Source organism: Carcharhinus amblyrhynchos, chromosome 7 (genome assembly GCF_965287045.1).
Source record: "Carcharhinus amblyrhynchos chromosome 7, sCarAmb.v2.hapA, whole genome shotgun sequence".
Lineage (NCBI taxonomy): Eukaryota > Metazoa > Chordata > Chondrichthyes > Carcharhiniformes > Carcharhinidae > Carcharhinus > Carcharhinus amblyrhynchos.
This window is the reverse complement of record NC_137330.1, coordinates 50,902,286-50,925,709: the sequence shown is the minus strand read 5'-3', so window position 1 is coordinate 50,925,709 and position 23,424 is coordinate 50,902,286. Positions and strand designations below refer to the sequence as shown.

The following is a 23,424-nucleotide window of genomic DNA, read 5'->3' as shown; positions in this document are numbered from 1 at the left end:
TTCTCACTCGAGTGTTCCCTTTTTTATTTGGTTGTTAACATATTGGCTAGAAAGGCCATAACTCACACAATGGTCAGAATTTAGTCAGTGCACCAGAGGCTGCCAATGGTGGACATGAAAGCTGGAAGTAACCTCATGTTGGCTGTTTATGGGATTCTTGGTTGCATTTTTGCCCCAGCTGGCGAATCATTATTGTCAAGTCCCTTTCCGATGAAAGGTTGAGAACCTGCTCCAAAGAGTTGCCACCAGTGATGAGAATAGGCTCTTCATCGGTAACTGACACAGCTCAATTAACCTGTGGGTCACCCACCACATTTCCTGCTGCTGGTAAAATGCCATCATTAAGGGAAGGTGAAGGGCACTCTACCCCTTCATTCATGATTTAACTACAACCCTCCCCAACCCACCCACTAGCACCCAAGCACTCCCTAGAGAGCACTTCGGACTCATGTTCACCAGATTTTGCCGCCTCTTTGTGACCCACCAAAGCCCAGCCCTCAACTCATGAACTTAAAGTCTAAATGATAACTCAGTTATCCTTTTTGGTTGGATATGATTCATGTGGAGTCTGTTCTAGCTGTAAGTCTCTTTCCTCTCCCAGTCTTTCAGCTGTGCATTCATTTTCCTGATCTTTGCTATCCCTGTGCCAACTGGCTCATAGTTCCTCTGCTCATCTTTAGATAATTTACAAAGTGTTTGTAAATTACATAATTTGGTTCCAGATTTCTGACATTCCCTTAGGCCCTCTTCACTTCCTCATTCTTTCTTCTTTTGTGGGAATGTGGGTGTTACTGGAAGGCCAGCATTTGTTGCCTATCCCTAATTGCCCTTGAACTGAACATTTCAGAGAGTAGTTAAAACTGAACCATTTGGATGTGGGTTCATAGTCACACGTAGACCAGATCAGGTTTAAGGATATGAGTGAACCAGATTGTCAATTGATAACTGGCATGGTCACTATTACTGAGACTAGACTTCATTTCCAGATTTATTTATAATTAATTTAAAGTCCACAAGCTGCTGTTGTGGGATTTGAACTCCTGTCCCCAGTGCATTAGCTGGACCTCTCAATTATTAGTCTAATGTCATTACCCCTGTACCACTATCTCCTACATGATCTGAGATATCCTTCACCTATGCACCAGTTCAGCAATACACCCTACTGCACACTGGCCAGAATTCTCTGACCTTGCCTTCCACTGGGATTATCTCATCTCGCTGCTGTGAACGAAGATTTGGTTTAGTGCCAAATTCTCTGTTCTCACTGAAAGAAGTACCGAGGTGTGCAAAACCAGAGAGTTATGGCCTCTATGTCACAATGCACAGGACGGCACCTATCTTCTTAATTAACAAATTCCTTATAATGGCAATCTTTCTGTTTTGTTCTTTTCCTTTCTCCACCCCTTCTGGGCCGTCACCCTCTCCCTCCATCCCCTCACCCCTCTGCCTCCTGGTTAATGGTGCCATGGTTAGTATTCTGCCTTCTGCCCTCAATCTGCTTTCTTACTACACAACTAACAAATACAGTATACATCTTTGGCAGGACCAGTTTTTGTGAGACCTTGTTCTGTACCTCCCTTACCTTGCTGTCTAGCAGTCACACTTTTTCCTCTTTGCATGTTGACGTGACTCCATTTGTGAGAAAGTTATGCAAAAATTTCTCCCCTTTCGCTGTTTAAAGTTTGGAAAGGTGTGCCTGACTTTTGCTTGATTTACCTTTCTGGCAGGCTGAAACTCTGAAGTGTTTGCTACGTGCACTAAGTGATTTGGGTTCAATTTGTGTTTAAACAGTCATTCCTCACCTGTAAAAAGTAAGAGGCTTGTTTCACAAATGAAAACAAACAGTAGAGTAGATGCCAAACTATGAAGAGAGCAAGTAGAGATGACCAAATGTTAGCTCTTTGCTGCAATGCAGTCACTTCATTATGTGGGCACAGTGCCGCCTCACAGTGCCAGGGACCCAGGTTCGATTCCCAGCTTGGGTCACTGTCTCCCCATGTCTGTGTGGGTTCCCTCTGGGTGTTCCAGTATCTTCCTACAGTCCAAAGATGTGTGAGTTAGGTGGATTAGCTATGCTAAATTGCCCCTTAGTGTCAGGGGACTAGCTACGGTAAATGCGTGGTGTTATGGGGATAGGCCCTATCCCCACAACACCATGCATTTACCATAGCTAGCCCCCCTGACACTAAGGGGCAATTTAGCAATCCGTGGGATTGTAATTGGTGCAGGTTCTGGGCTGAATGACCTCCTTCTGCACTGTAGGATTTTATGATTCAGAGGCTTAAAGATTATATTTGCAGTTGCGTCTTTAGTAGCATCATGACATAGAACTATATTGCAAATTTAATCTTTAAGCTATTAATTCACGGCCAGAGTCCTTTCAGCAGAGGATTGATGATTACTCTTCACAACTGAGGAGCAGGATGAGAGCCAAATGTCTCTGGGCAACTCCATCAAATTCGAGATGGTACAAAGTGTGAGGAAAATCTTGCAGAGATTGCACATACTTGCACAGCTGTGCCCTTAAAACGACATCTATTGTCTCTTTAAAGGTACTGTTCTGTACATGTTTGCTTATATTTCTTGGACAAATTCACAAAATATGAGGCCCAATGTAAAAGTCTTATTTGGTTTGGTAAGTTTGTAATTTGGTATGTAAATGTGGCTTGAGTCATGTATACCAGACACACATTAAATAACAAAATAGATGTGGGCTTTATGAAATAAAGGGAAAGCAGCTACACTTAATGCTGTGGTTTAGCTTTTTGGAACATCACCCACATTTTGATTGCTGTTGTAACTGACTAGAAATCACTGAATTCAGACACTGATAGAGCAGGTCAAATGGCCTCTTCCTGTGCTATATGGTTCTATATGTCTAAGAAGGGAAAAAAAAATCAGGGTTTGGAAATTTATTTCAAAGATCCTGCAGGGGAGGATGGATTGAATATCCTCTCTCCCACTGTGCTGTAATTTTCTTTGATTGCTGAAGTGATGATAAACACGGGGATATTTACTGATGTACACTGTTACGTGTTTGGTTAATATTGTCAAATCTGAAGGATGGCCAGCAGGGATTAATAAATACTGTGCCCTTGAATAAGGGAAAGCACTCCTGTAGATCTGCAGTACATCTCCTTTTGACTGGATAGAGTGTTAGTACAGTACTTAATGTGCAGAGTACAGGAACTCTGGCTGTTTGCCCTGCTGCATTGTCAGAGAAATGATTGTGTTCAGCCCACAATAAGTTGATGTATGCCCTGCTGTAGACTGGTTTGATTTAATGCGCTTCTCTCAAATCCTAAGCAGTTCCCAATGTGGCAAGTAATTCATCTCACAAGGGACTTTCTTTCTGGTTTATTTATGCTTCTCAGGAAGAATCTATTTATTTAAATTTGATATTTGATGTAATTCTAGTGCGATGGTTTAAATAGTATCTTTATAAACATTTTTTATATCTGAAAGAAATTTATGTTTGTACTATTATGAGTCTTGAACTCGCAGAATGTGACCAAGCATTCACTGGCAGCACAGGGAACAAGCCAAACCACCCATATACCTCAGTCTTTATTGTGTGTGAGAGATGCTGGGAATTTTTCACTCCTCTGCACATTGTGTTATTTCTTTGCTCTTCAATTGCTGATTACGAAAATCTTGGAATGTTTCTGTAGCACGACTTGGAAAATGTGCTTTCCAACCGTCCATGCTGATTCCATAAATTGTAATTTAATGCCGCATTGTGGCTCTTGTAAAAAGGAAAAGAGCAGCAAGTTCTGGGAATTCCAAACACAAATATGTCTGTCAGAACTGCGAAAATGCAGTGTGAGTTTTTCAGTCGTGTACGCTTCATCAGTACGGGAAATAATTCTTACTCTAGAACTATCAGTTTGGTTTAATTTATTCTTTAACTGTTGTTGCAAACTTTAGAACCTATCTTTCATTCTGCAACTTGACTAGGTAAGCAGAAATGCCTCGTTTACTGTACAGATTTCTATCCTCTGCAGAACAAAGGTTGTCAGTAAGACTCCCATGTTGGAGTTATTACTGTGGATTGATGACTATTCTCTCTGTAAACTGCTTCATTGACAGTTCACTAATATTTTTTATTCACTGATTTAAAGCAGAACATACCCTCAAACTGTGGATTTATTCAGTATCAGTAGATTAATATTTGCATACTACATAACTGTGGTATCTGTCTGTCACACACACACAATATGCTTGGTCAACAAACTTCCATTTTAACTCAGCATTGAATTTTCTCGTTCAAGGGGAGCCATTATTTCAATGTGGACATTGCTTCTCGATAGTCGGTTGCTAGATGGTTTGCAGAGGAAACGTGTGCTGTATCTGTTGTAGATTTGTGCTCGAAGCAGTTAAAGCCTTCAAACAAGGTGTCTTCAAACTTTAGATAGAAAGAACATTCTCAAAGTGCACTTTAAGTGATGATATTATTCCATCCTAATTCATAAATTATTTTTCCAGACCCTTTCATGACCGCAGGTGTTTAGTTTTCTGGTTCCCTTAAGTTTGAAACAATCACACTCCGACCTCGATGCTGGGGTTTTGTTGGGTGTGTTTCTTGCTGCTTTCCATGTGACTGGTGGACAGGGGCCTATACATTATAAGTCAACACATGATTGCAGTGCAGCAGTAAGATGTGGCACCCCACATATACATTCTTAAACAATTAGCTCCTAGCTCTTTACCAATAATATTACAATATAAGATCCCTCTTTTTAAAAGAATTACATAATGCCCAATATCAGTATAACTATTGCAATCATTACACATTTTAAGATAAAGAATTGACTTTTTGGAATTGAACTGAACTCCCAAGGAGTGTTTTATTACTTGCCTTCTTTTCTCAGATCATCATTATCCTGGGTATTGCTTTGGTGATAGGACATTGTGCTTCAATCTTGTAGATTTAGTTAGCAATGAGTTAGCGTGCTGCACAAGCAGTGTTGTGTTTGCTGCTGCTGGTGTTCTAGAGTTGTGCTTGATGATGCTCTGCACGTTGGTAATGCTGTTATTATTGACTCACTGGTGAGAGATGTGCCAGTGTTATTGATGATCATTCCTGCTTTTCTGACCATTGAGATAGGGCATCTGCTGGCAATGTTTCTGTGCCTGGCTTTTATTTCAGAGGGAAATCATAACTCTAAAGCCTCCAGAGTAACTTCTGCAGTCGTGCTGGTGCTCTTATCCGGGTTATTTCTGTAGATCTGCTTCACGGGAAGATGATCAGTGTCCAGTATGAACTTACTCCTGTAGAGATATACATGGAATTTTTCATATCCGCACGAAACTACTAAAAGCTCTCTTTCTCTAATGGCGTGCAAGATCATCAGTGAGGTCAGAGCTAAGGTTGCAAATGCATCTGAAGGTTTTCATCTTGTAACAGGGTTTACTCTCGTACCCCAGCTGCTCCATACTTCTGTGTAAGTTGTTCGTCCATCGTCATCGATGAGGACCTCGGCACCATTAGTCGTTTTTGAGGCTGGTTGCAGTGTGTCCAAAGATGACTGATCAGGCCAATTCGGGCACGGAATGTCCTGGACAGACTTGTGTTGGCACTGTAGTTGTTGCGCTGGTGGCTATGGACATGTGCAGCTTGCACTTAAGTTGTGCTTCAGCCATACACCTTGCTTCGTGAGCTTGACAGCCTTTGTGGATGAGGCAGCGCCAGGTAGGGCGGTTTTGTGCCAGCGTTTCCCAGGTGGTTGTGTCAATGTCAGGTGACTTCAGGGAGGGTTTGAGTGTATTTTTTGAAATGTTTCTTCTGCCCTCCATGTGAGCGTCTTCCAGCAGAGAGTTCCCCAAAAAGGAACTGCTTGGGTATGTGCTCGTCTGGCGTACAGATGACATGACCTGCCCACCGAGCCTGCACTCTCATCAGCATTGTGTGGACTCCTGGTAGACTTGCTCTAGAGAGAACTTCAGTGTCTGGTACTTTGTCTTGCCATCGGATACATAATATTCTGCGAAGACAAGTCGTGTAGAAATGATTGAGTTGTCTTGCATGCGTTTGATACGCAGTCCACATTTCAGAGGCACACAGGAGGGCAGTGAGTACCACGGCGCTGTAGACCTTCAGTTTTGTTGCTGGGCTGATTCCTCTATGTTCCCATACAGTGGAGCTCAGTCTACCGAAAGCAGAACTTGCCTTTGCTATTCTGCAGTTAACTTCTGCATCAATAGTCACTGCTTGGGAGAGGGTGCTGCCAAGATAAGTGAACTGGTCCACTGCCTGTGTAAGTATCTCCTTGCAGTGTGACAAGTTTCTTTTTGTTGTGGCATGACAGACTTGCCCATTGCGACTTGTTTGAGTTTATTGGATCTCTTCTTGAGTGATTCCAACCACTGGTACCCAGCATCGTTTTCCTTCAGCTCTTGTGGGTTTGCTGTGTGTTCTCAGATGTGTGGTATGAAAGAACTCAAAAGTCCTGGATCATGCAAAGGAAACTTGTAAACTCTTACTTGCACTTCGGAGCTTTTATTTCCTAGATGGCTGTGACTTTTTCAGGACTGTTGACAGTGAAGATTTTTCGTTAAACTTCAGGTTCCAGTAGTCGTTTCTGATATCAAGCTTGCTAAAAATGTTTGCCCAGCCAGCGCTGTGAATTTTTTTTAACCCTCGTATTGAATTGACAATTGATTTAATATTTTGTGAGATTATGATCTTTTGGAATGCCTGCAAATTTGTTGCTGCACATATGACTGGGAATTTTCAGAGTAACCTAATTGCAGTGTTAATGTAAGCTAACTTGTGATACTAATAAATAAACTTTAAACTTTTCTTCCATCTCTTGGAACACTCGAGTTTTTTTATTGTTCTGTTAGTATGTTACATGAGGGATAAGTCACTGGTTTGATGGCTGGATTGAACAAAGAAAATTACAGCACAGGAACAGGCCCTTCAGTCCTCCAAGTCTGCACCAACCATGCTGCCCAACTTAACTAAAACCCTCTGCCCTTCTGGGGACCTTATCCCTCCATTCCCATCCTATTCATGTATTTGTCAAAATGCCTCTTAAAAGTGACTATTGTATCTGCTTTTACTACTTCCCTTGGCAGCGAGTTCCAGGCACCCAGCATTCTGTGTGTAAAACAAACTTGTCTCATACATCTCCTTTAAACCTTGCCCCTGCACCTTAAACTTATGCCCCCTGGTAATTGACTCTTCTGCCCTGGGAAAAAGCTTCTGACTATCCACTCTACCATGTTGCTCAAAACCCTGGAACTTCCATCCCATCAGCACTGAAATGTAGCCAAACTGAATGGAATAAAGGAGAAACAATTTTCACTGTGTAGAATATATATTGTACACAATAAATGGTGCTGTATTATTTAGCTGCCAGTCTTTTTGACAAAGACAGCATGGCCAGTACACTTTGAATGCATGACCACCTTAAACTGATTATTGATGAAGTGAAATGTTCCACATCCTCTGAGGATTATTGTTGACCAGAAACTGAACTGGATCATCATTTTAAATCCAGTGGCGACAAGAGCAGATCAGAAGCTGGGAACGTATGGCTGAAGCTGCCCCACTTGCACTATTGTGATTCAAGAAGGTAGTGTCATGTCACCTGGTCAATGGTAATTGGGATAGCACCTAATGATGGTGTAGCCCTGGCCACATTCCATGAACAAATAAAGCTTAAAAAAAGCATTTTCCTTGCTTCTGATCATATGTCCTACCATCAACCCTAGTGTTGCTTCCTTCACCTCATGGTCACTGAGATAAGCTGCAGCTCTTCACAACTGCTCAAGCCCAGAATAGCAAGACTATCTGTTTGTGATGTGAAACATGTAGTGAACATTTTTTCTTTTGTGTGTCCCCCTGATTGGAGCTGCCGTGAGTTGTCAGCCTCAATCATCAGATTCCATGAACATGACATCGCCTGGTTTCAGAGTATCTTTCCTTAGATAACCATTTTCTTCCATCTTTTCAGGAAAGAGCTTTTGGTCTTGTCTGAGCAGGATGATGTTACTCTGTTCTGTTATCAAGCTTCAGCGACATGATTGTGGGCTTGTTTCTCATCCTTCCAATTTTGGTTTTGTGAATTTCTTTTCTCAGGAGCTGTTATAGTTCTGATGCTTACGGTGTCCTCAAACTTTGTCATCTCCACATGTTTTTTTTTATTTGTCCTGTTGGTCTGCCCGTAATAAATAATTTACCCTCTTTCTTTGCACATTTTCCCAATGATTGGGCTTTCCAAACGCTCTGCAATGTGACCTAAGTTGGAACATTTCCCTCTATTGGTGAGCTCATGGTTGTACATGCCTCTTGCATATCTTTCTCTCTGTCTGGTGTGCATTCATTTGTTGCCGGTTCACTGCATTAACTCTCCTGTCTTTTTCTTTTCCAAAGTTAGTCCTTTGGATAGTCAGTGTCTTCATCTGCCTACTTGTGGCTTTGTGTGTTTTGGCAGTGTCTACAGTCTGTGGAATTGTGAGTTTGCCCTTTCCAATTGTATCTTTTTCTACTTGAGTGTGCCGAGCTCCAAATGAGCTGAAGTATCTGTTTTTCACCTTTTATCTTTGAATTAACATTTTCTGGCTGCATTTTTCAGCATTAGCACACTGTCACCAGGCTCACCTAATTCCTGCCTCAGGCTTTGAAATTCACATTGGTAGATTCCATGATTTGACTCTGGCTGGAGGTGCAGGCTGCATTTTTCAAAACTTTATGTTGCTGCTGTCCTTGGGTATTTGTTCTCTCCTGAAGAATGTAGCTGGCCCTTTGCTCTAAAGTGTGCTTTTTAGAAAGCTACTGAACATCAGCTTTAGTTTAAACTTTAACTATCTCAACGACATTGGCTTCACGGTTGATCATGGGCTGTCGTTGTGATGGCAGCCATTTTGTTCCCACATGATTCACTCAGATTTTCTTCTCTGACTGTGGCACTAATTTGAGTTGAACTTTGAACCTAATTCAGTATTAAATTCATTTATAATATTTGAGTTTCTACTCTCAGGTTGAAAGTGTATTATAATTTCTGGTTCCCAAAGTTAGAAATAATCATACTTCAGCTTTAAAAGGCTGGAGCTTCAGTGTGTGTATTTCTTGCTGCTCTTCATGTAGCTGGTGGGCTGATAGACTGATATTACTACTGATACTTAATGCAGCAGTAATATACAGTATCCCAGATGTGCATTCTCATAACAGTTCCTAGATCTTTGTAGATAATATACCAATTTAACAAAAGGTTTGAATGTATGTGTTTCCCTTCCCCCCAACCCCCACCATAACTTAATATAATTGTAGAGTTTTGCTCCAGTGCTTCAAAGATTTTCATTTTTTTTTAATGCAGACGTCTGCAGATGCTGCTTTACACTCAGATACCCTTTCAAAATTTGAACATGGTTCTCTTGGGGTTATGCAAATATTAGTAACATTGAATGAACCCTTCCCATTTTCTTGAACAATCCAGTCTATTACCCAGAGGCGAGCAGTATTATCATTGCACAAAACCTGCCTTAATTATATTGTATATGGCAAGAAAATATGCCAGTAAAAATGTCAAATCTGGAGAGACTAGAGACCCCAGTTTGAAGACCAATATTGTAACTGACAGTTGATGAATGAAAAGCAAGTCATAGCATTAGTCTACCCCTTTAAATTTTGAAACAGAAAGTGAAAATTATCAAAACATTAAGTGGTGATAGTGGACTTAAAAGTTCTGCAATGCTAGATTAGGATCAGATATAAATGAAGTGAAAGGTCATCATGGTTTTGCATGTTTTCTTGATGATGTAAAAATCTGTTCTTTAAACTTAATTTAATAGGCTGGAAAACAAAATTTCAGCTTGTAACAACACTGTAGTGGCAGTTCGTGGAAGATGATAAGTGCTCAGGCTTACAGCTGTGCTGCATAAGAGAAGCCGAGTGTTCAAGGGCACTGTAGGATTTTCTGGCGCATTAACAAGTGATTAAAAGGTGAATCTGACTAACATGGAAAGTTTTACTTCAACAATAATCAGGTTAAGGTGGCCGTGCATTCAAAACAAACGGCCATTCTTTCTTGGTCAAATAGGCTGGGGTCTGGACAATGCAGTAGCATTTATTATGTGCAATATATATGTTACATAATGAGAACTGTTTCTGTTGTACTCCATCCAGCTCGGCTGTGACTTACATTTCTGCCCCTTGTAATAAGGTAGTGTAGCCTTTGTCTTCTCAATTATTGCTTCAAAGATACTTGATAATCATCTGATACTAGGTACATTTTCTTGGAAAGGAACGGTTACTTATTTTCATGCCTGGATTAAAACATTTTTGCTTCTGTAAAATGCTCCACCATGTGGCTTGGTTGAAAATTTGCAATTTTAAATAAACCCCAACTCTTGAATTTCATTAAAAGCAAGATGTTGGAAATCTGAAATTAAAACAAAATCTAATTGGTTGTTATTGACCTTGAGGTTCATTCCCTTGGAGTTGGAATCCTGTGGTTGCAACATGAGTGCTCCTGAGCAGTGTCTGAAATAGGTCCATTGTACAACATTGTGGCGAAAAGTATAGAATCATATCAAATTCATGGGACCCAGCTTTATGTTTAAGACCCCATAAGCTTGATGCACACTCATGAAATATAAAAATGAAAGGATGTACAAAAGCCTTGAGTTTTTTGAAAATATTTTTGTTCCTGTGAAAAAGAGGAGTTGAGGTGCGCAAATTTGCAGAGAAATTGAAGTTTATTTTTCAAATCATCTATGTGAAGTAAGGTGATTTGACATTTTCCAAAAACCTTTTTTTAATGGTGATTGCTTACTTTTGGTTATTAGTTTGATCCTCTCCCAGTATTGGTCAGTGTCGGATTGATTGTGCTGGAATGACCTGAATGTTTTCTTCTTCTGATGACAGGGTCTCCTGAGCTGTTATTTGGATGTAACTTTGAACCAAGATCCTATCTGCCTGTTTAGGCAGAGAACAGTGCTCCAGAATGAGCATGGGCTTGGCCTACATTTGTTCTTCAGTTTCTCCTTGAAATAGGCCAACTGGCCTTTCATCTTGACGCACTTGATAACATTCAAGCTGCGCAAATTGGTTTTTGCAGCCTTTGGTGGAATTTGAGTTGGTGAAATATCTTCATCGTTGCACTGCTACATTGCTTGCATAGTATTTGGTAATCTTATCATGATTGTTATCCGACTGGAATACTGAAACCTTTTGCCCAGATATTTTCCCCTTGTGTGGTTCTAACAAAAGACAGAGAGGTGACTCAGATTTCACTTTAACAAAACTTTCTCTTTATTTAATGTTTCAGGTAGCAATACTCAACATAAATATACATTAGTTGTAATACTTCAAACTACTCAATTTAATTCATTTAACTTCAACCTTAACTTTGACTCTTTTAACTTCAACTCGAGTTATTTAACTCTAACTTTAACCCTTAACTTTAAATTTAACTGAAAACAAATACTACCTGCTTGAGTGAACTGGCCAAGTCCACCCTTGGGTATGGGTCTTCCTCATGGTTTTTTGTTCTTCTGGTCTTCATTGTTTTTATCTGAAGATGACCTTCAGGACCCACATCACAATCGTGATTGTCAAGTTTCCGCTAAGGAAAAGACTCAAAGTACCTCACTTTATCTTAACCTTTAAGAAATTTTGTCTGACATTAGACCAAAGATATCTCCAGAAACTGATCACAATGTTTGATTATTGCCAATGGAGTTACTCGTAAACAAATCCCAAATGTTTATACCAAGTTGCATGCAAGTCACATAGCCTCATATATGGAATAAAATGTCTCACAACGCCAGGTTAAAGTCCAATGGGTTTGTATGATATTACAACCTTTTGGAGTCCAAAGCTGGCATTTCCACGTTGTATATGGAATAAGGCAGTAATCAGCAGTTCTGGTTTGTCTGGCATCCATCCAAACAACCATCTTTATTTGGTCAATACAGGAAGTGTCAGGTCACATCTCATAAGACAAGTCACAACTTGCTTTCGCCTTCTCTGACCTGCATTAGTATTTAACTCAACTTGACTAAAACTTCCAGCATGCTTGATTGTAGTTCGTAACCATTCTGGTTGTTGTTGTTGCTGTTTACGTTGGCCACCTGTCCGCATGATGCTTTTTATTTGAAATGTAGTTTTTCATGCTTCAGATGTTAAAGGGTCACACTAACCTTCACTGCAAATAAATAGAGTGTAACCTGTACTCTTCTGGTATGGTGAGCTTGAAGATTGCTTTCTGAATTTGCCATGCTATGGACTTAGAAAGCATACAACTGAAGCAGGGTCTGCCAATATCTGTGAAATTCAATGTGCGGTGAATGTTTTGTGTTCAAGCCTGTTGCCAGAATTGCTTTCTTTGGTCTCTCCAGATGCTGAGAATCTGATACTTAATGCCAGAATTTTGCTGTTTTTCTTTTCCTGTTTGCTTACAGCTCCTGTGCCTGCTCAAAGCGATCAGAACTTCTTATCCATTTTCTTCACTTTGTGAAGTTTCTTATTCTGTAAATTTAACAGCAGGGATGCTACAATTATGCTGTGCATATTCTTAAGTAATGCCATAAAAAGTTAGATTTCCTCTTTGTTTGTCAAACCTCTTGTGCACTGAGAATGCAAATTCTTTCATCAGCCATTTCCTTACCATCACCTATTCATAGCTGTGCTGAATATTTTGCTCCTATTTTCCTTTATCTTAGTTTGTTCACATTGGCGTGAAGAGACAATCCGCTGGTGTATTTTCATAGCTCCCATTTTGAGCATTCTGCTGAAGGACTCAGCTGTTTTGCTGCTTTTGAATGCAAGAGCTACACAGCATATATTAATAAGCCTGCAACATAAGAATTTGATTGCACTTTCTGCCTCCAGCCTCCATTACACAAGCTTTCATTTCCTGACTTCATAGCAAGGCCAGATTTGTATATTTAAGTGGTAACTAAGACCACACCTGCCCTTCAGTAGCCAGCCAATGTTCACTATCAAGACTTCTAAAAATAGTCATCGCGATACTAGCTTGAGGCTGGCTTCCATTAAGTCACTCCAGTAAGAGCTGGTACCTTCTATTCCAGCGTTTCCCAAATCTTTCCAGCCGCAGAGCTGCGAGCGACCTCGCAAAAGCATTGGGGAATCCCAAACATTCCTGTCTTGTTGACGACACTCTTTGCTTTGAAAAAGATGCGAACACAGAAACAAAGTGTATTTGAGTCTTTACACATAACATGTGTAAAGCTACATGGTATGTGCATGTCCTTCCTCCATCCGAGGGTCCCCCTCACATATCCACCTCTTCCATGGTGCCCCCCACATGAATCCCCTGCAATTTCTTTTCATCTTTTGCTACAATTTTCTGCTTCATTTGACTCTTGTGCTTGTTTACGTCCTCTCATGGAACCCCAAATCCAGTTTGGGAACCCCTGTTCTATTCTATTCGCGGAAGAAGTGGAAGAGTGCTTTGGTATATGTCCTAACAGTGACTGGGTTAGCTGAATTCTTTAAATCTATAATATATTGAATTTCCAACATTTTTTGCCATGGTCTGTACTATACTGTACTCTGTTCATTGCTGAATACAATGGATTATGCTTTTTAAAAAATAACCAGGCAACTTTTTGTTCCATTTTACAGTTTGGGAACTGAGGTAATTAGGCATGTAGATATCCACTGTATTATCTATCGCAATTAAGTTTACAGTACTCCAAAATCAGATTTATGTACAAGATGTGGTGGTCATAAGCCTAAGGATTTTATTGAAAGCATTTTTAAAAATATATTTGTGGTCCATTATATTTGAAAATGAATTTAATAAATTGAGCCTCAGCTTCCCTGGCACTTCAAACATCAAAAGCAGCACACAGTATGGAATCGTAGTCAGAGTCTTATAGCACTGAAAGAGACCCTTTGTCCATCATGTCTGTACTGGTCATCAAACACCTATCTATTCAAATTCTATTAAATCTAAAGTTGTGTAGATTAGGTGGATTAGCCAAGGTAAATGTGTAGGGCTAAAAGGATAGGTTGGGAGAGATGGGTGGGCATGGGTGAAATGCTCTTTTGGAGAGCCAGTGCAGATTTGATGGGCTGAGTGGCCTCCTGCATGGTAGGGATTCTGTAGATTTTTCAGGACTTTGCCTATAGCCTTAAATGCTATGCCATTTCAAGTGCTCATCTAAATGCTTTTTACTTGTTGAGGGTTCCCACCTCGACCACCCTTTCAGGTAGTGAGTTCCAGATTCCCACCACCCTCTGGGTCAAGTATTTTTTCCTCAAACCCCCTCTAAACCTTATGGTTACCTTAAATCTATGCCCCCTGCTTATTGAGCCCTTTAGTTAGGAGGAATGTTTCTTCCTATTGATCTTATCTACTATATTCCTCATAGTTTTGTACACCCCAGTGACATTCCTCCTCAGCCTTTATCCTAAGGGAAACAACCCCAGCCTCTTGGAAAGGATGTATGCTTTGCCTCAGTTATACACAAAAACTACAATTATTTTCATCAAAGTTTTCTTAAAATCATTTTTTAAAATCCGCTGCAGCTTTGGTTTAGTTTGTACCTTTCATTGCAATTTTTCTTTTTAAAATATGATTTTGACGTGCTGACTGTGTACTAAACAAGTAAAGCCAGGTCAGTCTTTGTTCAAACCATTAAGCAAAGATGTGCCATGGTATATGGTTGGCATTTTAAGCAGATGTATAACCTTGATAATTAAACAAACTCTACATTTTAAGAAGGATATGTCATTGTTATATGTTCTTAAGCGTTGCATTGTACTGTTCTTTAAAATCTGCCAATCATTATGTGAGCTATCACATTTCAAAACAATAAGCTTTACAAGTTTTGAATTGTGTCAAAGTCTATTTTGAATAGTAAAGCAATAGTAATCTCTCATAGCATATGAAACTGAGTACTTTTGCTGTGGAAAGGCAAAGAGAAGGGCATAATGCATCATGGAGATTACAACAGAAGTGGAAAGGATTTGGCTCATCTTATTTATCTCATCGCTTGTTCAATACTGCAGCTTTCTATTTTTATCCCACTTTCATACTCTTTGACTCTTAAAGGCTTTTTTCTTCAACAAGTGCTCTAGTTCTCTCCTGAATGGTAAGGTTAACTTGGTTTCAGTGGTCATTTTGTGTGGCATTCCCTACTCTAAATACTTCCCTTTGGGGAGCACAGTGGTTAACGCTGCTGCGTCTCAGGGCCAAGGCCCCAGGTTCGTTTTCTGGCTTGGGTCGCTGTCTATGCAGAATTTGCACATTCTCCCCGCGACTGCGTGGGTTTCCTCCCACAGTCTGAAAGATGTGATGGTTAGATGCATTGGCCACGCTAAATTCTCCCTCAGTGTACCCGAACAGGCGCTAGAGTGTGGCAACTAGGGGATTTTCACAGTAACTTCATTGCAGTGTTAATGTAAGCCTACTTGTGATACTACTAAATAAACTTTAAAGCTTTACACTTTTGTCGTTGGTTTATTAATGAATAGAGCTAATTAAATTCTCTTTCAAGGCACTGAACGTCCCTTTCAGCTGAAAGGGCTAAGTGGAAATCTATGATAAAACAGTATTGTTAATTTACATGTTTCATAATGACTAATATTTTATTCTTGATATGATCGTAATGAAGCAATATTATATCTTTTCTGTCAATTCGAAAGTCTTTCTATAATGGCATGTCCAAAACTACCTGTATATTCCAATTATGGTTTCTTGTCTTAAACAACCTCATCCTTGCTTGAAACGATGGAAGGAGCACTTTGGGATCCACATAGACAGATCATTAAAATGTCATGAACAGAAAATAAAAAGATGAATGGAAGACCTTTATAATGAGATGAATAGAATATAAATCGGGTAGGTGCCATGTTTCAGCTATACAAAGTCCTAGGAGGAGCAAGCATGGAGTACTGCAACAATTCTGGGCACCAGACCTTTGGAAGGATATTGTACCACTGGAAGGAGAGCATATTTGCCGGAATGATACCTGGACGCCAAGGGTTAAGCAACAAGGGAAGATTAAACAAACTAGGGTTGTATTCATTAGAATTTAGAAGTTTGATGGATAATTTGATCAAAACTTTTCAGGTATAACTAATGGAGATAGAGTAGGTTGACAAAAAGCTAATTTCTCTGCTTGGGGAGAATTGGACAAGAAGGCATTGTCAAAAAAGTTGAACCTTTTAGGCATGAAATTGGGAAATGCTTGTGCACAAAAAGGGTTGTCAATGTTTTGGAGCTCTTTTCCACAAATCGCTACATCAGTTGGTGATTTTAAACCTGAGTTTGATGGATAGTTGTTATCCCAAAGTATTAAGGGATAAAGAGGCAAAGGCAGGTATATAGATTTAGGTCATAGATCTGCCATGAACTTATTGAATGTTGGTAACTTTCTTTCCACGTGATTGTTATCCAACTGGAATACTGAAACATTTCTCCCCAGACATTTTCCTCTTGTGTGCCCAAAAAAGGAACAGAGAATCGACTCGGATTTTACTTAAACAAAACTCCTTCTCTATTTAATGTTTCAGAATAATACTCCACATAAATATGTATTAGTTACAACAGTTCAAGTTACTTAATGTAATTCATTTAACTTCAACCTTCACTTTAACACATTTAACTTCAACTTTAGTTATTTTAAAATTTAACTGTAACTGAAAACAAATACTGCCTGCTTGAATGAACTGGCCAGGTTTGAGGGGTTAAATGGCCTGCTCCAGTTTCGATGTTCCTCTCATCAACCTGTTTAAGATTCAATGTTAATCTTTTTGTCAATTTTAAAACACTCCTATTTACGCAAATGTATAAAAATATGAATAACTTGAATACACATTAGTAAGAAAAGAATAGAATCATAAGCACCAGTCTTTAGGAATTTGGGAGAGTACAGATTTGTGGCTGTTATGGCTTGGTTTGATTTGCTGCACAGTTTAGTGAAATGTATGGATGACAGATTTCCATGGGCTGGCGTCTCTTGGGACGATAACGGAAGAAGAAATTTCTTGTGTAACGAATGGCAGATGCGTTCGTGTGCTGATCATACATCTGGCAAGTTTGTGTTTTCATTTGAAGTATTCGGACGGAAATTTACCTAGGCTGAGTATGACGGTAAGGCAAAGCTTTGGATATTTTTGTCACTTCCAGTTCATCTGAGATTGCTGCACATCTGTGCAAAACTAGGATTTAAATGGATGGTGAGCGTGGAATGATCTTATTTTCAGAACCTGCTGGTGTGCTGCTTCACACAGTCATTTCTTTTCTTCCATTAGAATGATTGAGGAGTGTGGAAGAAGAGGGAAAACCATGGCCGAGAAGAGGCAACTATTTATGGATATGAGTGAGTACCTTTTGTATTTGTAATTATGAAATAACAGCACACTGATATTGATGTTCTGTTACTTGAGAATGGAAGTAATTGTTCAAATGGGAACTTAAATTTGGACAATTTCACAAGCCTATTAAACTATTGTGGTGGAAAATAAATATATTATTGTGCTGTGCAATGGCAGGTGTACATTTGCTGTTGTTTCCTAACAGGCAAGTTCTCAGCAGTAGCTCCAGTATTTCTGGGGGTCGGAAAGAAATTGTGTGAAAATGAGGTATGTGTTTTTCTTCAGGTCACAAAAGCAGAGAAAATTTGCACCTTTTATATGCCCCAATTCAAAAGTAGCAGAGAATTGGCAGCTGGTAACTTTGACAATGGAGTATTGTGTTGAATAGAATAGAACTTTATTTAGAAATTACGAAACAGTTGTTTGGGTTGTTTGGCCTAACCAGTCTATTTTTCAGTTTATCTTCCACATGAGCAATTGAACTAATCCCATGTACACGCTCTCTTTTCCCATATCCTGTTAATGACCTTCCCTTCAACTGCTCATCCAATCTCTTGTAAAATGTAGAAGTGCTCTTTGCTTCTATTACTGACTGTGCGTTCCATAATCTCAGTTCTCTTTTTAAAAAAAAAGTCTAATACTCCTACATTTAATTCTAAAATGATGTACTCTTTTTTAGGTCCTTCAGCCACTGCAAACCGTATTTTTCGATCTGTTCCTTCCTGTCTCATCCTCATTTTATCTATACCTGTCAAATTGTCTCCTCTTCTCCTTAATCTCCTCTTGAAAGTTACTTCAGTTTTTCACGTCTTTATTTGTATTTGTGTTCCTCAAACCAGGGCAGTAAAACTTTGCTGTACTCTCTTCACTGTCTTAGTGTTTTACCTGTACAACCTATAGTTTTACATGGATTCACCATCACATCTCAACTTGTATATCCTGTATCACCGAGCTGGAAAGAAAAATATTAACTTTTGTATCACCTCACATTTGTCGAAATTGATTCCATCTGCAACCTACTTGCTTATATCATCTTATCATTATGTCCTTCCAGTTTTCTTTGATCAACGTAATTTACTATATCTTCTATTTTAGCATCATGCACAGATTTAGATACTACTTTCTCTCGTTCCTGTCAAAATTGTCGAAGCGTGCAGTAAACAAAAATAAACCCAAGGGCAAAACACTGTGGGACACAGAGACTTACATCCACTCTGAAAAGCTGTCCTTAAGTCCTGCTCTCTGCTCTTTTCCTTCTCATCTGTTTTTGTTTCAGTTTGCGATCCTCACCCGAATTCCATAAGCCTTAATCTTCTCCAGTAATATCTAATGTGGTATCTTTTCGAAGGCTTTCTGAAACTCTACTTACACAGCATTTTTCCCATCAAACGTTTCTGTCCCCATCTCTTCCAAGAACTTGGATTAGATTGTTAAATCTGATCTACCAATCTCAAATCTGTATTGCCTGCTTCTAACTACTTAATCCTGAGCTAGAAATTTTGTAATTTCATATTGAATTTAAAAATGCAAAGAATTTACCAACCATAAATGTTAAGTTAACTGGCTTATAATTACCCTGTTTAGCAATATCTCCCTTTTAGAAATGGGTATTATGTTGGCCACTCTGCAGCGCTCTGGCATGCATTCAATTTCCACTGGTGACTTTAGTGATGTGTCTGAAATGTGTTAATTTTCATAGATATATTATATATATATATATATATATATATATATATATATATATAAAATTTTCATAGGGGGCACAGCCTCAAGATAAAGGAGGGGCGGTTTAGAATGGAGTTGAGGAGGAACTTCTTCACTCAAAGGGTGGTGAATCTCTGGAATTCTCTGCCCGTTGAAGTGGTGGAGGCTGCCTCGCTAAATATTTTTAAGACGTGGGTTGATAGGTTTTTGATAAGCGAGGGGATTAAGGGTTATGGGGAGAGGGTGGGAATGTGGAACTGAGACACGACAGATCAGCCATGATCTTATTGAATGGCAGGGCAGGCTCGAAGGGCTAGATGGCCTACTCCTGCTCCTATTTCTTATGTTCTTATGTTCTTATGATATGTTACTTCATAGCTGCAGATCTTTTGCCAGCTTTCATCATTATCACAAGTGGAGGTCAAGGATGAATTTCCTGAAATGAATGTCCATTTAAACATTTTGTCATGTTAGCTGAGGGAGAAATACTGACCAGGATATGAAAAGAACTTCCCTGCTTCAGCCCGTCCACTTAAGCAGTCTGAAATGGACTAAGGTTAAGGCCTCATCTGCAAGATGCCACCTCCAATGGTGCTGCATTCATGCAGTACTATCTTGGTTTGTCAGTCCAGAGGGTAGGCCCAAGTGCTTTGGAGTGAGATTAGAATCCACAGATTTCTAACCCAGAATTTTTCTTTATAAAGCTTCTGCTCTTTGTTCAGGGATATGAGAGTAGTAAGAGCGTGAAATGTCCTGCCTGCAACAGTAGTGGATTTGCCAACATTAAGGGCATTTAAATGATCATTGGATAAACAAATGGATGATATTGGAATAGTGTAGTTAGATGGGCTTTAGATTGGTTTCACAGGTCAGTGCAACATCAAGGCCCTTTGGTTTCACAGGTCAGTGCAACATCGAGGGCTGAAGGGCCTGTACTGCGTTGTAATGTTCTATGTTCCGAGTGTCACTGGCAAGGTCAGCATTTATTGGCCACCTCTAATGGAGAAGAGCAATAAATATTCTTGCTGGAAAATAGCAATGCAACCACTTGGTCAGTCTCCATATAATGGGTCGAGGCAAGTGACGAAAGTCAGAGTTGTCTAGGAAAACCTGGTAATTGTGACATGGTTGGGAAATTTATCAATACTGAGATCAAGAAAGCATGTAGCAAAAACAGTGCCACTATAATGTGAGATTTTGCCTTTTATATGGACTGAGAGAAACAGCATAGTTAAAATAGTGAAGGCAATGCATTTTTAGAACATGTTGAGGACTGTTTTTCAGAACACTGTTTTAGAATGGACAAGGAAATAGACCATACTGGAGTTGGTGATGAGCAACAAACCACTGTAAACTAGGGGAACGTTTTCAAAGTAATGAATATGTGATGACTAAATATGATACAAAGCTTGAAATGAGAGAAAGGGCAAGCAAAAACTAAGCTATTAAAATTAAGGCAAACTTTGAAGGGATGAAATGTACGTTGGTCAAAGCATCCTGGCTGAGCTGCTAATTTGCAAACTTATATCAGATGCAATATTAAACCAATGTATGCCACTAAAAGGCAAAAGCTCTCCTTGTATGGTTCAACAATCCTGACCAACACAGGAACTAGCGGGGTTTAGCTGAGTAACAAGCTTTTTAAAACACAACTTAAAATGCAAGGAAAATTTGAAATCCGGCAGATTGGGAGGGCTGTGGTCAAAAAATGAAAGTAATAGTGCAAAAAGAGAATAGAAAAACAATTTAAGTAATATCAAAGATAAAGGCAAAATATTTTATAAATATTTGAAGAGGAAAAATTTGCAAAAAGAGGGAGAAGCCAAATGATGACAGACTTGCCACTTCAAAATTTGTGGAGAATTTCAGATCGTGTGGGATCCGAGACAAATTGATGGAGGACTTGGACAAATATTAGCAGATAAGAGTGTGCGTTTCTCAAGTGTCGTTCATTTCTGATCAAACCAGTTGAACCTTTTGCATGGTGGATTATCTACATGGACTTCCAGAAGGCACTTGATCAAGTTCTGCACAGGTGATCATCGCAAAGGTAAGTGTGAATGGAACAGAATGCAACCCTGCCATGTGGGTTGATAATTTGTTGGGAGGTGAGAGTAGGATGGAAGATTTGTTTTCTGATTGGCATAAAGTGAAAGGTGGTGAGGTCTAAAATGTGTACTCAGTTCTTTGCTTTGACTTCATTCATATTTATAATTTGGATAAAGGAGTAAGAGTTGTGTGGTCTAATTTGCACTGACTCGAGTTCGGCACAGTTTATGTAAATGGGAGCTAGATTGTGATTTGGATAGGCTGAGCAGGTGAAAGTATATCAGCAGCATTTATTGGAGGTAGTTGTGAAATTATCCACTTTAATTTTGAGCAAGACCAATTGAAATATTTTCTTGTTGAAGGCATGGAACTGTGCATATTTACTTGCATACTAATGATCTTTATACTCAACTGCATTGAACAACATCTGCCACCCAGCTTTGCTAATTACTTCCATTAACCTAGTTTGGAAAAGACTATTCACATGGAAGCATTTTAAGCACGAGTATTCATAGAATCATAAAATCCCTACAGTACAGACGGAGGCCATTCAGCCCACCGAGTCTGCACCAACCACACTCCCACCCAAGGCCCTATGGCTGTAACTCCACATATTTACCCTGTTAATCCCTTGATACTTGGGTCAATTTAGCATGGTCAGTCGACCTAACCCACTCATCATTGGAGTGTGGGAGGAAACCGGAGCACCTGGAGGAAATCCATGCAGACATGGGGAGAATGTGCAAACTCCATGCAGGCAGTGACCTGAGGCCGCAATTGAACCCAGGCCCCTGGCACTGTGAGGCAGCAGCGCTAATCACTGTGCCGTTGTGCCGCACTTCCAACACTTTGTCCACTTATTTTCACCAACAGGAGAGTTGGGAGACTATTTTCAACAACTTGGTGCACAGGAAGTATTTTAATCAAGATCTGTGATCAGGCAAAAAGTCTTCAACTGAACAAGATCTGTTTTGACATTGCTAGCATGCTGAGAAGATTGATAACTGCTATTTGCGATTCTATGAAGCAATTCTAATAGAATTCCTACAGTGCAGAAGAAGGCCGTTTGACCCATCGAGACTGCACTGACAACAATCTCACCCTCTTCCATAACCCCATATATTTACCCTGCTAATTCTCCTGAAACTAGGGTCAATTTCGCATGGCCAGTTATCCAAACCTGCACATCTTTAGAGTGTGGGAGGAAACCGGAACACCCGGAGGAAACCTATGCAGACATGGGGAGAACATGCGGACACCAGACAGTGACCCAACCCAGGAATCAAACCTGGGTCCCTGGCCCTGTGAAGCTGCAGTGCTAACCACTGTGCCACAGTGCTGGTATTCCAGCATTCATGATAAGGTTGATATTTATTCTTGGCAACATTTTCCACCCCCCCCCCCATAAGGAATGGGGGAAATCTTCCACGGTGCTGGTTGTTACAGAAAAAGGATTTCAAGCAATATGGGCAAGATGATAATGTCCACATTTTGACATGCTTAAGTTTGTGGAGAATTTTTATGTCAAAGATCATGACAATCTAAATAAAAATGGTGAACAGCCATGGATGGACATGCTGTGGTAATGAAACTATGATAATGGTAGCCCATGTCGGCAATGTTGTGTATTGTAGTGAAGTTTTGAATTAAGGTTATTGATGGGGGAAGCAGGATAGCAAAAGTAGAAAGTACTAGGAATCCACAAAATGTATAGAACATGAATCTAAAACAAGATCTTTGACTTTTTCTTTGATTTTCACTTATTATCTGATCTGTGACAGTGGTGTGCAGCCTTGGACATCATTTGTGTTGATCCAGTAACTAAAATCCTTTGATTGCCACGGATTTAGCACTTAGCAGTTTTGTGTTTGTCAGTTAATATTGACGATTGCTTCTTGTAGTTTATCCATGATAAGTGACGGGCAGAATTGTCCACATTGAGATGTTGGGAGTGAGTTGTGTGATCGAAGAAAAATTGGCAAACTTGACACGTTTCAAACCCACTTAAACATAAGCAGCCCTCTTTATCTTTTCAAAGTGATGCACATCAAAGTGTTAGATTTTTAAAGCAAAGCAAATGTTTGTGTCTCCCAATGAATGCCACACAGCCAGCCTAAAGCAATTATTCAACGAAAGGATGGTTGAAAATTGCTCTCATCTGCGGGTAACCTTTGCATGTGTGATATTACCAGGTACTCATATAGATCTATCCACTTGTAAATTCATACACTACCAATGCATGTTTGTTTAAATTTGTTTTTTGAACTTGGAATTCCAATTAAAGCTTATTTATATTTGTTGGTTACATACAGAATAGCAGAATTTAAAGGGAGGATTTTCCCTTTGGGTTTCTGAAGCTGCAGTCAAACTCA

The 23,424-nt window shown here is 39.7% G+C and overlaps 1 protein-coding gene across 5 annotated transcripts in view; it reads left to right on the top strand.

Moving 5' to 3' along the window:
- dtnba (dystrobrevin, beta a) overlaps positions 1 to 23,424 on the top strand; it is a 427,082-nt gene that overhangs the window by 51,756 nt on the left and 351,902 nt on the right. For all 5 annotated transcript variants that reach the window (XM_080192276.1, XM_080192275.1, XM_080192274.1 and 2 more), the window contains exon 3: positions 17,237 to 17,304. In XM_080192276.1, coding sequence (XP_080048402.1) covers positions 17,237 to 17,304 — 68 coding nt within the window. The remainder of the gene's footprint in view (positions 1 to 17,236; positions 17,305 to 23,424) is intronic.